Source organism: Nematolebias whitei, chromosome 6 (assembly GCF_014905685.2).
Source record: "Nematolebias whitei isolate Nwh7 chromosome 6, NemWhi1, whole genome shotgun sequence".
NCBI classification, from domain to species: domain Eukaryota; kingdom Metazoa; phylum Chordata; class Actinopteri; order Cyprinodontiformes; family Rivulidae; genus Nematolebias; species Nematolebias whitei.
The window spans coordinates 35,866,151-35,880,550 of record NC_056503.1 but is presented as its reverse complement, the minus strand read 5'-3'; the positions used below and the strand labels follow the sequence as shown (position 1 = coordinate 35,880,550).

The following is a 14,400-nucleotide window of genomic DNA, read 5'->3' as shown; positions in this document are numbered from 1 at the left end:
TCATTCTAAACCCGAAATTTAAAAAAGAACAGTAAAAATGGATTTACGCTCCTGCTGCCCTTTGGTCATTTTGACCCAGGAGGGTTAAAATGTTAAAAAAATAAACAGAAACCTACAAGAAATACCTCAAAGCTTAAAATATTTTGCAATAGATGCCATCTAACGTTTGGAAATTAACATCTTAAATTATTTTTTCTTCCAACTCTCTACATGTTTTTTTAATCATTTGTTCAGAACTCAGAATCTAATTATTTCTTTACCCAAACAGAAATCCAAACATAAAAAAGAAGGAGTTTAAATGTCAAGGTTTTATATAAAACTGACTGAAACAGTTTTTCTTTCAGAAATGGTCATAAATAAATGTGTTAAAACTAGTGCTTATTCTTTTCAAATAAATTATCTTATATTGCGACTGTATAAAAACGGTTTTATTTTAAGTTGAACATCAATATCAGGGTGTTAATACAGGAAGAAATGTTTAAAGTCATGTGACGTGTATTAGACGATAGATCTCTTAGAAGAAAACCACAATCCCTTAAGTCCATCTACATTTCTGAAGTGCATATTTGGAGATTTTTGTTTTCCGAATGCAGAAATGATACAGATTTCGTGAAGATCGACGCTCCGTTTAGGCATCGAATCCACCTGAACACATTTACGATGAACCGGGGGCTCCGTGTGCTCAGATTGATGAGGATTTACAATCCGTCAAACCAGAACTGCGTGTGCTGAAAAAAAACAAAAACAAAGCTGGCTTTCCCAGAATGCCGCAGGCTTTGATTGCAAAGAAGCCTCCGCCGGGACCGAACTGGCTGAGGAAGAGGGAGGCTGGGGGGGGGGGGGGGGGCCTGGCCCTGGCAGATGCCCAGAGCTGAGAGTCTGCCATCCACAGCTTGAGCGCAGCCCCTCCTCTAAGCTTATTACTGAGCTTTACTCTCACAGTCGTGTTAAAAAACGAGCGCAGAGCACAAAAAAAATGGGTTCGAGAGGCGACGATGTGCTTCATGTCTGCTGGAAAAATTAAAAAAATGTTTCAGCTTAAAGGAACGCTCGTCATCCAGCGCCTTGTCGTAAAGAGCTCTGAGTACAGGATAGAGACAAGTCTTAACTCTCAACTTCAGCCTCACCAAACTGTAATATCTGTACAACTATGCAACTTATAGACATTTATTTTTTTTGCATTTCCTAAAGTTGATTAGCTGTGGCGGCCATCTTGAATTGACTCCAAAGGTTAATCAACTGTAGAACGATTCATTTCTGACAGTCTCATCCAGCAGTTCGTGAAATATTTTGCTAACAGACAGACCAGTCATGGCGGTGAGCAGTAAATGAAGGGAGTTAAAAAACTGAATCAACGAATACAACCCAGTTTGAACTCACTCACTGTATTGACTAACAAAGTATCTTCCAGTTAGCAGAAGCTTTGGAAATTTTCAGTTAGACTGGTTTTCAAGGATTTTTAATGTTTTTTTTGGAGAAACGAAGCAGAATTAATCAGCCGTAGATGTACATCATATGAGTACTTCAGAAACAGTTGCTTACTGGTAAAAAAAAAAAAAGGCACCTCTGCAGAGTTAAGGCTCCAGACTCCCAAGAGATGTGTTGAAATTTGTTCTTATTGTTGCAGTTGCATGACGGAGATTGTGTATTTTTTTGTTCTTGCACCGCCTCCGAGAACTACCGTATTTTCCGCCGTACGTGTCGCAGCACCGTATAAGTCGCATCAGTCCAAATATGTCTAATAAAGTGGGAAAATTCATAAATGCATCGTTTCACCGTATACATCGCATCTATTATGCGTCACCGCTGACAACCCAAAGATGAGGGCCAGTGTTGTGCCAAAAATCGATTGGCTGCCAAATGTCAGCCACGGGAGAGTGCACGGGAGGACTTTAACAAGAATGTAACAAGATTAACACTTAAAAACAATTATTTGTTTGCTCAAAATTATAGTAAAGGTGTGTCTCAGTTTAACTTTTGCTTAATAAACGCACTTTAACGGTCAAATCAGCTGCATTTTCAAAACCCGAACGTGGAAGGGGCGCGCAGAGCAATGAGTCGCTGTGCATTTCTTCGAAATTTAACAAGATAACCACCTAAAAACAATTATTTGTTTGCTCAAAATTATAGTAAAGGTGTGTCTCAGTTGAACTTTTACTTAATAAAAGGACTTTAACGGTCAAATGAGTTGTATTTCAAAAGCACTTGCTGCCTCGGTGCTCCGGGAGCGCGCAGCCAATCAGGAAGGAGGAACGCTGCGCATTTCTTTGAAATTTAACAAGCACGTAAAACAATTCGACATTATATCAAACGTGTGTCTCAGCTGAACTTTTACTTAATAAATTCACTTCAGTGGGCAAATTAGCTGCATTTTGCCGGGGCGGCGCAGCGAAATGAAGCTGATTTCACAGTTGCTCCAGGCAAGCTGGACGTTGGTGGCAGGCTATGGCAAACTGATTGTGTCATTAATAGCCACTTTTATCTATTACGTGATACAACAACATGCCATACTACTCGAGTGCCATTTAGTGGCTGAAAATGGTAGTGTTCAATATTTTCAGTCAGAATGAATGAAAACGGTCAGATCTCACACATTTATAAATATGGAAAAATCCATAAATAAGTTGCTTCGGTGTATAAGTCGCAGGGCATGCAAATTATGCAAAAAACTGCGACTTATAAGCTGAAAAATACGGTACTGGTTCTGTGCACAAGCTCCAGGCCGAACTTTTTACTCGCAGGGGTGTGCACCACGTATTGTGTGTTTGGTCAGAACATTGTGGGAGTGTTTATGTGGAAAAGCAGCTGCAGTCCACTGCTCTAATTTTACTTCAACTGAGGAGCCGCTGGCCGAGGCTGTTCGAAAATACAGCCACCTTTACAACTGTTCCAGCAAAACTTACAAAGATCGTAAAATACATTTTTATAAAGATAGTCAAAGAACTTGTGAAGGCGACACTAAAAAGTCCAGGAATATGTAAAGAACTGGAACATGAAGACAGTTTAGGGTTTTCCAGGTGATATTTCAAACCTTTTAATGTGTGGTTCTGTGAAAAGTTATGAACAATTAATACCTTACCTGTTGTAGATAGGTCTATGAATGGTAAAAAAAAAAAAAAAGTTTATTTCTACCCAAATTGATTTGTCAGAATCAGAGCAACTTTATTCACCCTAACAGTAAATAGTGCTATGTATAAGAAATAAAGTGCCCTTAAACAAACCTAAATATTATATAAACTAGGAACTAGCTAGTCTCTGCAGGGCCAAAACAAAAGTGGAGTGCTGCTGTTTAAAAACCATTTTAGTCTGAAACATATTTTGGTGCATCATGCAAACAGACTTCCTTCAGAAAGTTCATAATCATAATAATTAAACTCTACTTTTCTAAACTGGGGTTGTTCCAAGAACTACATACAACTGTGAACATATTAATTATTTGTAACCTTTCAACATAAGCTCGCCTCTAAAGACTTGAACTTTTCCTTTAGCATGTTCAGAGAAAATCAAAAGAAGTGGAAATAATGAAACAAAAAAGCAATTCATGTTTCATAACATTCGTACCAAAAATAAACCAGACAAATGCGTTATTTTCTTAACTAGTTACGTTGCAGTTAAGTCTGTTTTTTATAGAGACTAAAGACGAAGACTTAAAAATAGATATATTCCACTAAAGTTGATTATCGTTCGTCCGAAAGACGAGTTTTCACAAAAATGCACAACAAAAACTGTTTAAACTGCAGCAAAAGTCTAAATAGGAGGCATTTGTGTTGTTTACACGTGACGTTAAAACTATAAACTGCAGACGTCTGAAGTAAAACTGCCGACGAAGCAGTTTCTCCAGCGTTTCTTGAAGAAGTCTCATTTAACCCTGCTGCTGCCCTTGGGTCAAAGTGGCCCACAAGGCCTCAGTATCCAGACTGCACCAAGAGAAAACCGGCTCTGCGTTTGCGTTCAGGTAACCTTGCTTGACAAAAAAATAAATAATTTAAATAGATTTAAATGCACCCCTTCCCAACATTTAATTACTTCTATATTTTGCCCTCAGCGTCCCTTTTGATCGGCTGCCAAGTCCCCGGTGACTTTGTTGAAGCGACCTCAGGTCTCTCTGACCGAATGCTGTTTCCTGGACAGCCACTTGGCACGAGCTGCAGTCTTTGAATGCCCATTTACTGTGAGCGACTGCGTTCGCTGCACGTCCTTATCGATGTGAGCAACGTGCAGCGGACTTCCTAAAGCTGGGTCAGAAGAGTGGGAGACTCCCCAAACTGCGAAAAGGTTTGTAACTCAAAGCAGAACGGCTTAAAAATTGCGTCGTGCCACAGTAATCCACCAGGAATTTGTGCTTGCTTATATTTTTATAACTGTAAAAGCTGATTTAGTTTTTTTTTTTTTTTTCCCCACTATCTGTGAAGCACAACTGTGTCAAAGTGGAAGCGAAACACTTATTATCACTGCTGTTTGGGCTCATGACCCTGTCCACATTATAAATAGTTGCTTTATTCAGCTGCAATCTGACACAAGATGTTTTTTTTTATATGTCAGGACAAATCTAGCAACAAAATGAAACATCTGAATGTTTCATTAAAGCCCATCCAAGGGTCCATGAGATGTTTTGCCAACAGACAAACAAGGTTGACTCCAACAGCTAATGCACGCAATGAGTAGAACTTGGAGTATGTGTTGTGTATGATACAACCACATCTAGTTTAACTCAAAATCTATACAACCGACGGAGTTAGTCATTTTTGTGTTTCCTGATGGCACTTGATTGTGGTAGCCATCTTGAATTGGGTTGACTTCAAAAGGGGATCAGTTGTAGATGAAATGACCTAAAAAAGTTAAGTCAGGTCCTTTGGACAGATCCTTCTTATTTGAAATGTTTTGTCTTTTGTCTAAAAGACTTCGTCAGTCTGAGGAGCTGCACTAAACTCAGTCTTATAAATAGCACCTTCTCCTAGTGGATCAACCAGTTTGTTGTTCCTTGATAGAGAGGAACGTTGGTTAGAGACAAGAGTGAAGGAGGCCATCTTTGTGAAAAGAAACCGTCCATCAATGAACAGGGGCAGAGGCCTCCGTGTCCAAGTGTCCCCCTCTTTACAGTGATGTTACTGCTAGTATCACTCAGCCCCCTGTGAATAGTAAACAGCCATCAGGGCACTAACGATCGATCGTTAGGCTGATGGTCCTCCTTTATCATGTGAACAGTTTTGGCTCTGGTTGATCCACTATGAGAAGGTGCTATTTATAAGAGTGAGTTTAGTGCAGCTCCTCCAACTGAAGAAGTCTTCTGGATAAAAGACAAAACGTTTCACCAAGAAGAATCTGTCCAGAAGACCTGACTTAACGTTTTAGATATATTTTTTTAACCTAGATTACTGAGCATGCATCAGGATATATCAAATGACCATTTACCAAAAGTTTCATTAACATCTATCAAGTGGTCCCTGAGATATTTTGCTAACAGGCACACTAATTCACTAATAGGCAGACAAAAGCATTATCTTCCATTGCTTTTTTGGTGACTAACAATAAAAAGTTGCTGAGTGAAGCTGACTGAGGCAGTCTTTCGGATGAAAGACGAAACGTTTCTACATTTTTTTTTGTTGAGGACCAGATTTAACTTTTTTGGATTTTTCTACCTGGATTATTGAGCATGCATCAGGATAATAAAAAGTTGCATAAAATGGAACTGTTTTAGAAAAATACTGAAAGCCTTTGTCTCATAACCTGTCGGGCTATAAAGACAATAAAAATAAAGAAAAACATTTAGTATTACACTTTAATTCATAATGTTCAAATGGAAGCAGGTTAGCAGTCATCTGGATGACAACAACGCTCTTGAGACTGTAATCCACCACTCTGTCCTGAATCAGGTCTGAAAATCACCCCTGCAGACGGATCAACTTTGACACATCAATGCCCCCATACTTTAATCAAAAAGTCACCAACGTGCACAGAAGAGCCCGTCTTGAACAGACAGTTATAGAATTCCTTTAGCCGGTTGGGATGTGCCCAGCAGAACCGATAAATGGTAAATGGACTGTACTTATATATCACCTTTTTATCTGATCAAGACACTTAAAGCTCTTTACAATATAACCTGTGTCCTCATTTACCCATTCATACAGCACTCTACTAGATCTCTACAAAGAATAATCAGTGCTTTATCACATGGGGTTCAGTGTCTTGTCCAGGGACACTTTGGCATGTGAGTGCTGGTGGAATCAAACCCCCAACTCTTGCATTGGAAGACAACTGCTCTAACCACTCATCCACAGCCTCCCCTATTGATAATAGTACAATAATCTGCAACGGATTATAGTTATAGTCTGAGCCAGTCATCACGTTGATTCTGAACACGACTTCCCTTCTGAAAATGTAGACACCCTGATGTTTACATCCCAGTTAAAATACTATATTACAATTCTTTCAAATGAACCAGCCACAACTCAGTGTTGTTGGCTTTAATATCTGGATGAGTCATTTTGGAATGATTTTGTTGGGTTTAATTTATTGATCTGCATGTGCTTTTATTCTTTAAAAGTCCATTAAACATAACAGAAAGAGCAAACATTTGCAGCTTGGAATACGCCTAAACGTAACCAATATGCAATGACTACAAAATGAGTGAATTTATTTTGATAACTGAATGCAACTTTATGACAAAACATGCTCATATATCTTTTCAGTCCCAGTTCCACTAAGGGTTGTAAGCACCTCTGTTTCAAACTAAACATGTTTGCAGATGACGCCACTTTTACATAAGAATGATTGAATATATTGTAGACACGGGCACTCCTTATGTTGCGAGTTTGTTTTACATCTTCTTGTTGCCGTTTAATCTGGTTTGGTTTATTAAAACCTACCCTTGATTTTTGTTAAGAAAATATATCTCCTTTGTGCAATAAAATGGTTAAATTGTGTGAAAATATCACAAAAAAAATAATCAGAAGTTTTTGGAAATGTTGTCCATCGTTCAAATGCTACGTTCTAGAAGAAGAAGGTCTATTTGTAGATTTCCTGACCTGTTGTTTATGCCTGACATGGCGCAAAGTGCACAGGCTGCAAAATCCCACTCCAGAGAAAGGAGCCAAGTTCCAGCCCAGCTTAGCTGCTCTGATCCAACTGCTCTTCTCTTTGTTTTGAAGCAAGAACATCTGACCCTCAGTAAGTACCCTCATATTTAAAGAACAAGACTGAACCACACGGACAAACAATAATAAATATTGTAACTTCATTCATTTCCAAAATGTAAAGTAGAATTAAGTAAAAAACAAAAAACTTCTGGCAGCAAGAAAACCTGTCAGGTCAAGTAAAAACATGGCTGCCATTACAAGGTCTTATAGCTTCATGCTCATTCGTTTAGCAAAAGATGGCTAAACTAATCCATATCAACGGCATGTATTAATGTAAAGATAAAGTGAACGGATTGTTAGCTTAGCTAATTAGCTGCACGTAAATATGCATTAAAATGCTTGTATGGCACTGGAGCTAACATTTTACCCAGACGATTAAACCTCATGCTAATAACCTTTAGCTGTATTTTATATACATTTCTCCTTCACACATTTTTTATCCTTTTTCTCACACTTTAAAAATAATAGTTTGGTGCTCTCTTAAGTGATGTTTTGTCTACAGTAATCCCTCACTACTTAGCGGTTTGTTTTTCGCAGACGCGCACTATCGCATTTTTTCAAAATAAGATTGGACATGACACACAACTGGCTGATTGACGGACGAGCCGCACGATCGGCATGGAATTTTTATTTAAAATAAATAATTTTTAATTATTTAGCACATGCTGCATCTGTGTGCAGCCCACAGCTGCGGGAGAAGCTTCCTCCTGCAGCGTGTCATATCTCCGCTCTGCAGCGGAGAAGTGGGCGTGGCTGAGAGCGCTGCAGATGGCAGAGTGCAGCAGGAGGCAGAGAGCTGAAATCATGACATGCTGTGCTCTTTTAGCATGTTTAAAGTTTAGAAACATTGTTTAGAATATTGCAAGAGTGTGGGAAGGCTTTAAAACACCTTTATATAAATAAACACTAAAATAAACTACTGCTTACTACTTGTACTACTATTTCTACTTTGCGGTTTTTCACTTATTGCAGGGTTTCAGGGTATGGATCCCCCGTGATAAACGAGGAACTACTGTATGCGCCAAGTGAGGTATGTTTCATATTGTTTTTTTACTCAAATAAAACAACTCCTTTTCAAAAATATATCACACCAGTGTGAAGGAATGCTACCTTAGCTAGCTTGACAAGCTGAGCTTGACTGACTTGGAGCGCAACACACTGAATATGTAACGGACGTCTCCCTTGTATAATTCTTAAAACATGGTACATTCACTCCCTTTGTTGATCCTCTTTATGTTTAACTATTTTTTAACTAAATACAAAGTAACTGTCATCAATCTTCCCTCGATAATAAATCTAGTTCTTGTTTAATCCTACAACCTGATGGTCGCACAGACCATTTCATCACTTCATCACGCAAACCACAAAAAACAGCTTTATTACATGTCGAATGACTCGGCTCTGAAATGTCCTTGCTTTGTGGTACAAAACAGCATCCAGGGTGGGTTGGCTTTGATCTTCATTGTGGCCTTGTTTCGGTCACAGACCATATACCTAGCATCACCTCTGCATTTCTGAGCTGCAGCACCAGTTTACATTTGTTCCACATCAGCTGTTTTGCCTCTGTTACTACACCTCTTTGTGGCCTGAAAAGAGCACCACGGATGGGCTGGCTTCAACCCCTCTTGCTGCTTCAGCCCATTCAGAAGTCACACCAAGGCAGCCAGAAGGTGTTAAGCCCCAGACAGAGGTGTCTTGTGAAAAAGCCTTTGGGTAAAGCCCCACAAGATCAAGATGCAAGTAATGTCATGGACACTGGACTCGGTTCAGTTGAAAAAATAGCTACGACCAAAACAAACAGTGTCATGCAAAAGTGTATAGTGTTAGCTAACGTGGCATGCTTTCTCACTAGTATGACATTTAAGAAAAAGTTGTTTTATATGCCTGAAAAACAACATGAAACAGACCCCGGTTTGGCTAGCCATTAGCATAGCCTGAAGGGACTTCAGCCCTTTTCTCCATATTCCTTACTCCCAGCTAAGAAGGTACAAACTACTGATAACTACTGGACTGAACATTGCTTCATAAATGACCAGACCCTTTAAGTATTTTAACATAAAAACTGCACAACTATTCCAAGAAATTCCAAAATCTCTCACGTATTTCTAAGACAAACCCATTATGTTAGTTGTACTGACTAATATACAGCATATGATTTGTGACGTTCCATTATAGCTTGCAGGGATTAAATCCCCTGCAGTGCAACACAAAACAACACCTCTGAATCTGTACATCCGGACCACTGTAACGTCGTTAGTGAAACGCGTTTGAAAGTTATCATCCCTTGAGATGTTCTCCGCTCCTAAGACCCAACAAATTTGGCTTTAAAATCTCTGCCTTGTGCTTATCTTGGCTCTGGCCGGGCATCACAGGAGGAGCCAGACCTGTGAGCCAGACCAGTTTTGACTGGGTATGTGTGGAGGGGTCATTGGGATCAGTTACCAGGCGACAGACTGGCACATGTCTCCCTCATCTGGACGCAAGTGGAAAAGCAAGGTTAAGCAGATCAATAGGGAGTGATCAGAAAAGAGGGGGGAATATGAACAAAATGGATACTGTGCAGTTTGTAGGAGGGATGAGTATTTCTGTCAGGCCCCCTGTTTTTTGGCGGGGGGGGGGGGGGGGATGAGAGCTGTGAGCTTGGATGCTGCTGTGACCTCCATCCCCATCCCATCAGACGGATGTGAGTGTGAAATCCTGCATCCCAGTCTCGTGCATGCGCGAGCTCCATCACATCCAAGAGTGCATTTCAGCTGACACATGATGCAATATTTAGCCACTTTTCCATCTTGAGGGAGGCTGAGACGGTCACACCCCTCTGGAGAACTCAAATGGGACACACACACCTCTCACACTTATCTATCATGGTGGACCAGTGTGAAATTCTGCTGCCATTTTAAGGGACCAGCTCTGGATATACCCAGGGCTGAACTTTCACGTGACATATCACATATGCGGCCATTTTTCTTTTTAATTATTTTGGGATGAAATTGCCACCCCTCCCTCCCATCTTCTAGCACAGTTCAGTATGACCTAACGTGCGAAAATGTCACGCGCTGACGCGGCGCGGGGGAGGAGGAGGCGCAGAAGGGGGTGGGGGGTTATAAGCAGCACTAAGCAGAAATTACACATGATATATTGCACTTCAACTCACCTTGAGCGGCCGTTCCTCTGGTGCTGAAAACACTTGCTATCAGAGTGGCCACATACCAAATCATAGTACTGTCGCCGACCAGCTATTCACCACGCAAAGTGCCCCGACCGACCACTCTCTCATCCTTCGACCTTCCTCTGCGCCTCGCGGACTCCTCTTCAAAGCCCCTCGTCTCTCATATCTGCCTCTCACTTCCTCGCGGCGTTTCCCTTCATCGCCCACCGCACCCCCACCCCCCACTTATCTTCTTTTTCTTTTTTTTAATCTCTCCCTCCCCCGTCCTTCCGTCCGTCCGCATCCTCCTCTCTCCAGAAGAGACAGAGAGCACCTGCAGCCGCCGCGCGCTTGTAGTAGACGGAGCCCGATTTTTTTTTTTTTTTTTTTTTTTTTTACGAGCGCAGAGTGAAACCAAGTGTGAGAATGCAACCACAGGTCCGCCTCTCCCCTCAGCTGATTGGCTGCTGGTCGACGCTTTGAGCCACGTGATTGGTTCTCTGCGAACAAAGCCCCGCCTTTTGATATAGCTCCTCCTCCTCTCAGCCTCACTGTGCCCGAGTGACAGCGGGGGCGGAGGGAGGGGGGAGCGCGTGCGCCGATTCAAGGTGAGTTGGAGCGTGCCGTAGCGTAGTGGAGCCGCAGTATCATGCGCACTGACTGCTCTTTAAATAAACTGGGCCTCCACGTGCGCCATCATCACCGCAACAACCAACGCATGCCGCCGACATGTCCGCTGTTTGGCGCGCGCAGCTGCGGGTTTACTGCAAATCTGGGATAGAGGATGTGGAAGGGGAGGGGGTGGGAGGTTGATGGATGATGGCGGAGGTGCGTGACTCATCCCGCAGCCTCTCCAAACTGTCATGTCGCTGGACTGAAAACGCGCGCGCTGCTCCCGGAGCTGAGTCCGGCTCGGTGTGGATGGGTGTGGCGACACGCGCTGTGGTTCTCCTGCGTTTTTTTTTTCCTCGATAGCTCCATAGGATATGCAGCGCCATCACGCACTGCGCACACATGTACCCCCCCCCCCACCACCACCACCCCACCCCCCCCCTGAGCCGCCCAGGGAACCCCAATATAAACCCCCCCACCCCCCACCCACCCAAAAAAAATCTAAAAATGAGCGCAGGCCTCAGACAGCCCTTCTCTCTCGCCACAGGACGCGTTCATCCCTGTCGTTAAACACAGTCAGAAAGCATGACGTCAGCACCTGTTTTTTGCTGAGTTTTAAACCGGCCACCTTTAACACCTGAGCTCAGAGGTTTCCCGTCTGCCCTCCAGGTTTGCTGAAACATCAGTTTGACCAAAGATGATTTACTTTTCACAATAATTAAAAAAGAATGCTTCAAATTAAATCTGAGACATGTCAGAATAAAATTAAGAAATAAAGGCTTTCCTTGAGAGAATAAAATCCATCAGATAGATATCCACCATGAGGGAGCTAATGTTAACAGCTAAGCAAAGATGCAGTTAAAGCCCTTGGAATGTAAGTTTGTGATGATGCTCAACCACTACCATTCATTTCAGTATTTAGTTGAGCTCAAATCATTTTTAGGTTAGCTGGAGTTAAATAGCTGTGGCCATCTTGAACTGGGTTGACTTCAAAAGGTTATCAGGTGTAGACGTGAATCCAAAAACTACTTATTTTAGAGTTTGATTAAAACTGATCCAGTGGTTCATGAAAAATTTTGCTAACAGACCAACAAGGTTGACGCCAACAGTTGCAAAAGGCTAGCAGGTAAAAGTAGCAAAAACATAACTGAAAAAAAAAGACATAAACTAAAGGTAAGCGTAGCATTAAATTAGCTAAAAAACTTACGGTGTCAAAAGACTTGCTATAGAAGTTAAAGTTAAAAAGGATAGCTAAAAGCTAAAATAAGCAAAAGGCTAGTTAAAAGCCAAAGTATAAAAAGACTTGTAAGAGGCTAAAGTAGTAAAAGGCTAACTACGAGCTAAATTTAGTTAGAGTAACTAAAAGTAAAATTACAAAAAAATCTAATTAAAGTTGAAAGTAGAAAAGTACTAGTTAAAAGCCTAAAGTGTCCAAAGACTTACTGGCTAAAGGGTGACCAGACATCCCTGATTTCTGGGGACAGCCCCCGTTTTGGACGACCTGTCCTCGGCTAAAGCTATCTCCGGAAATGTCCCAGATTTCAGTGTTTTATGAATGAGGAAAAAAATGTTGCGTGTTGACTGTTTTTATAGTAGCCGGGTAGAAAGCATGAATATGTTGAACACAACAACAGCTACTGTAGCTGTTAACATTACAGACAGAGAAGAAGAAGAAGAGCCGAGCGCGCCGCCTTTAAAACAGAAGAAGAAGAGAAAGTGCAAGCTTGCCATCACCAGCTCTCCTGTGATATATGTGTGCACCCATTTATTTTGTTTGAACTGGGCTGATCCTAGCCGTGATAGACATTTAGTTTGCAGTACTAAATGTTTCTAGAGTTTTCAGCAGTGTCCAGGTAAAAATACAAAATAATAAAAAATTAAAAATAGGGCTGAGGTGTGTTTGTGAAAGTTCCTGAGTGACGGAAACTCAATGAAGCAAGAACTGAACTGAAAATGATGGAGAAAGAAATCATCATCTGCTTAAATGTGCATTTCTTCTGTTCTATGAGCTTGGAGCTCCAAATAATTATAGTTTTTTGCTACTAAATATAGGATTTTTAGTATTTAATCAGCGGAGGAAACTAGTTAAATAATTAGAGGCAGTTTTTTGAGTGACAAGATGAAATAAGTGGAAAAGTAAATAAAAAGAATAGGAAGCATTTTATTAAATTGTGTCTTATTTCTTATGTTTTAAGTATTTTACTTTATAGTGGTGCAGAGGTTAGAAAAGGTGGGCCTGTGGTCGGAAGGTTGTCGGTTCATCTCCACGGACTGACATCAAAATGTGGGAAAGGTGAAACACCCACACCTGCATCCACCATCATTTGCCCCACTCTGGACCTTTGAGCAAGGAAGGCCCTTAACCTCCACCATCTGCTCCCCCGGGTGCCCTAGATGGCAGCTCTCTGCTCCACACAGAGGGCTGTGGTAGCTCGGTGGTCTGTGGTTGGGTCAGGAAGGACATCCTGTATAAAACAATCGCCAAGTTTCCGTGCGAGTTAGTTCACTGTGGCGACCCCTGAAGAAGGGAGCAGCCGAAAGAAGAAGAAGAAAAAACTTTTCTATTATGTGAACATAACCTTTTCTGCTCCCATTCACACCTAATCATCATTGATTGAAAACATTTCACCTTCAAATTAACAGATAATCCTAGGGGTTCACATACTTTTACCACTCACAAATATGTAATATTAAATATAAAATAAGAAAAAAAAAGTATATATAATATGTAATATTGGATCATTTTCTTCAAGAAATAAATGACCAAGTATAATGTTTTGCCTAATTTGTTTAGCTGGATTTTATTTATCTACTTTTAGGACTGGTGTGAAAATCTGAGGATGTTTTAAGTCATATTGATGCAGAAATATAGAAAACTATAAAGACTTCATAAACTTTCAAGCACCATGTTCACATTCACGCACACACGCACGCTCGCTTACATTAGTGTACTGTACACACACACACACACACACACACACTCTCCGTTTTACTACTACTATTACTTTATTTGTGTTATTACTCTTAGGAAATGTTAACAACAGTGGAGAGATACATTCCTGCTGCTACATTTGATTTTTATTGTCTAAACATGAATAAATATGTAAAAATAAATGAAACCGGAACTGTCCCAGTTTCTTAACGTCATCTTGATAACATTTAATTTTTTTGTCTCTGAGCTGGAAATGTCCCCAGATTTAATATCAGAAATCTGGTCACCTTAAGTTAGTAACAAAAAGTAATTAAAGACTAGACAAAATATAAAAGCATCTAAAGTTTTAGCTAAAAGTAGCAAAAGGCTAGCAAGTAGGTTAAAAATGTCTAAAGATTAGCTAAATGCTTAAAACGGCAAAAGGTTAGTTAAAGCCAAAGTCAATAGCTAATAGTTAAAATTGTCAAAAACTAGCTAGAAGCTAAAAGTAGAAAAGCAGCAGCTAAAAGCTAAAAGAAGAGCATCTCTGGTGAAGCAACTGTCGAAGAAATTACCGGTAGACAAGATTTACG

General features: G+C 40.8%; 1 protein-coding gene across 1 annotated transcript in view; it reads right to left on the bottom strand.

Moving 5' to 3' along the window:
• Positions 1 to 10,668, bottom strand: part of igsf9ba (immunoglobulin superfamily, member 9Ba) — a 111,150-nt gene extending 100,482 nt beyond the window's left edge. Inside the window, exon 1 of the mRNA XM_037677582.1 lies at positions 10,291 to 10,668. Coding sequence (XP_037533510.1) covers positions 10,291 to 10,354 — 64 coding nt within the window. The 5' untranslated portion in view covers positions 10,355 to 10,668. The remainder of the gene's footprint in view (positions 1 to 10,290) is intronic.
• Positions 10,669 to 14,400: the final 3,732 nt, after the last annotated feature.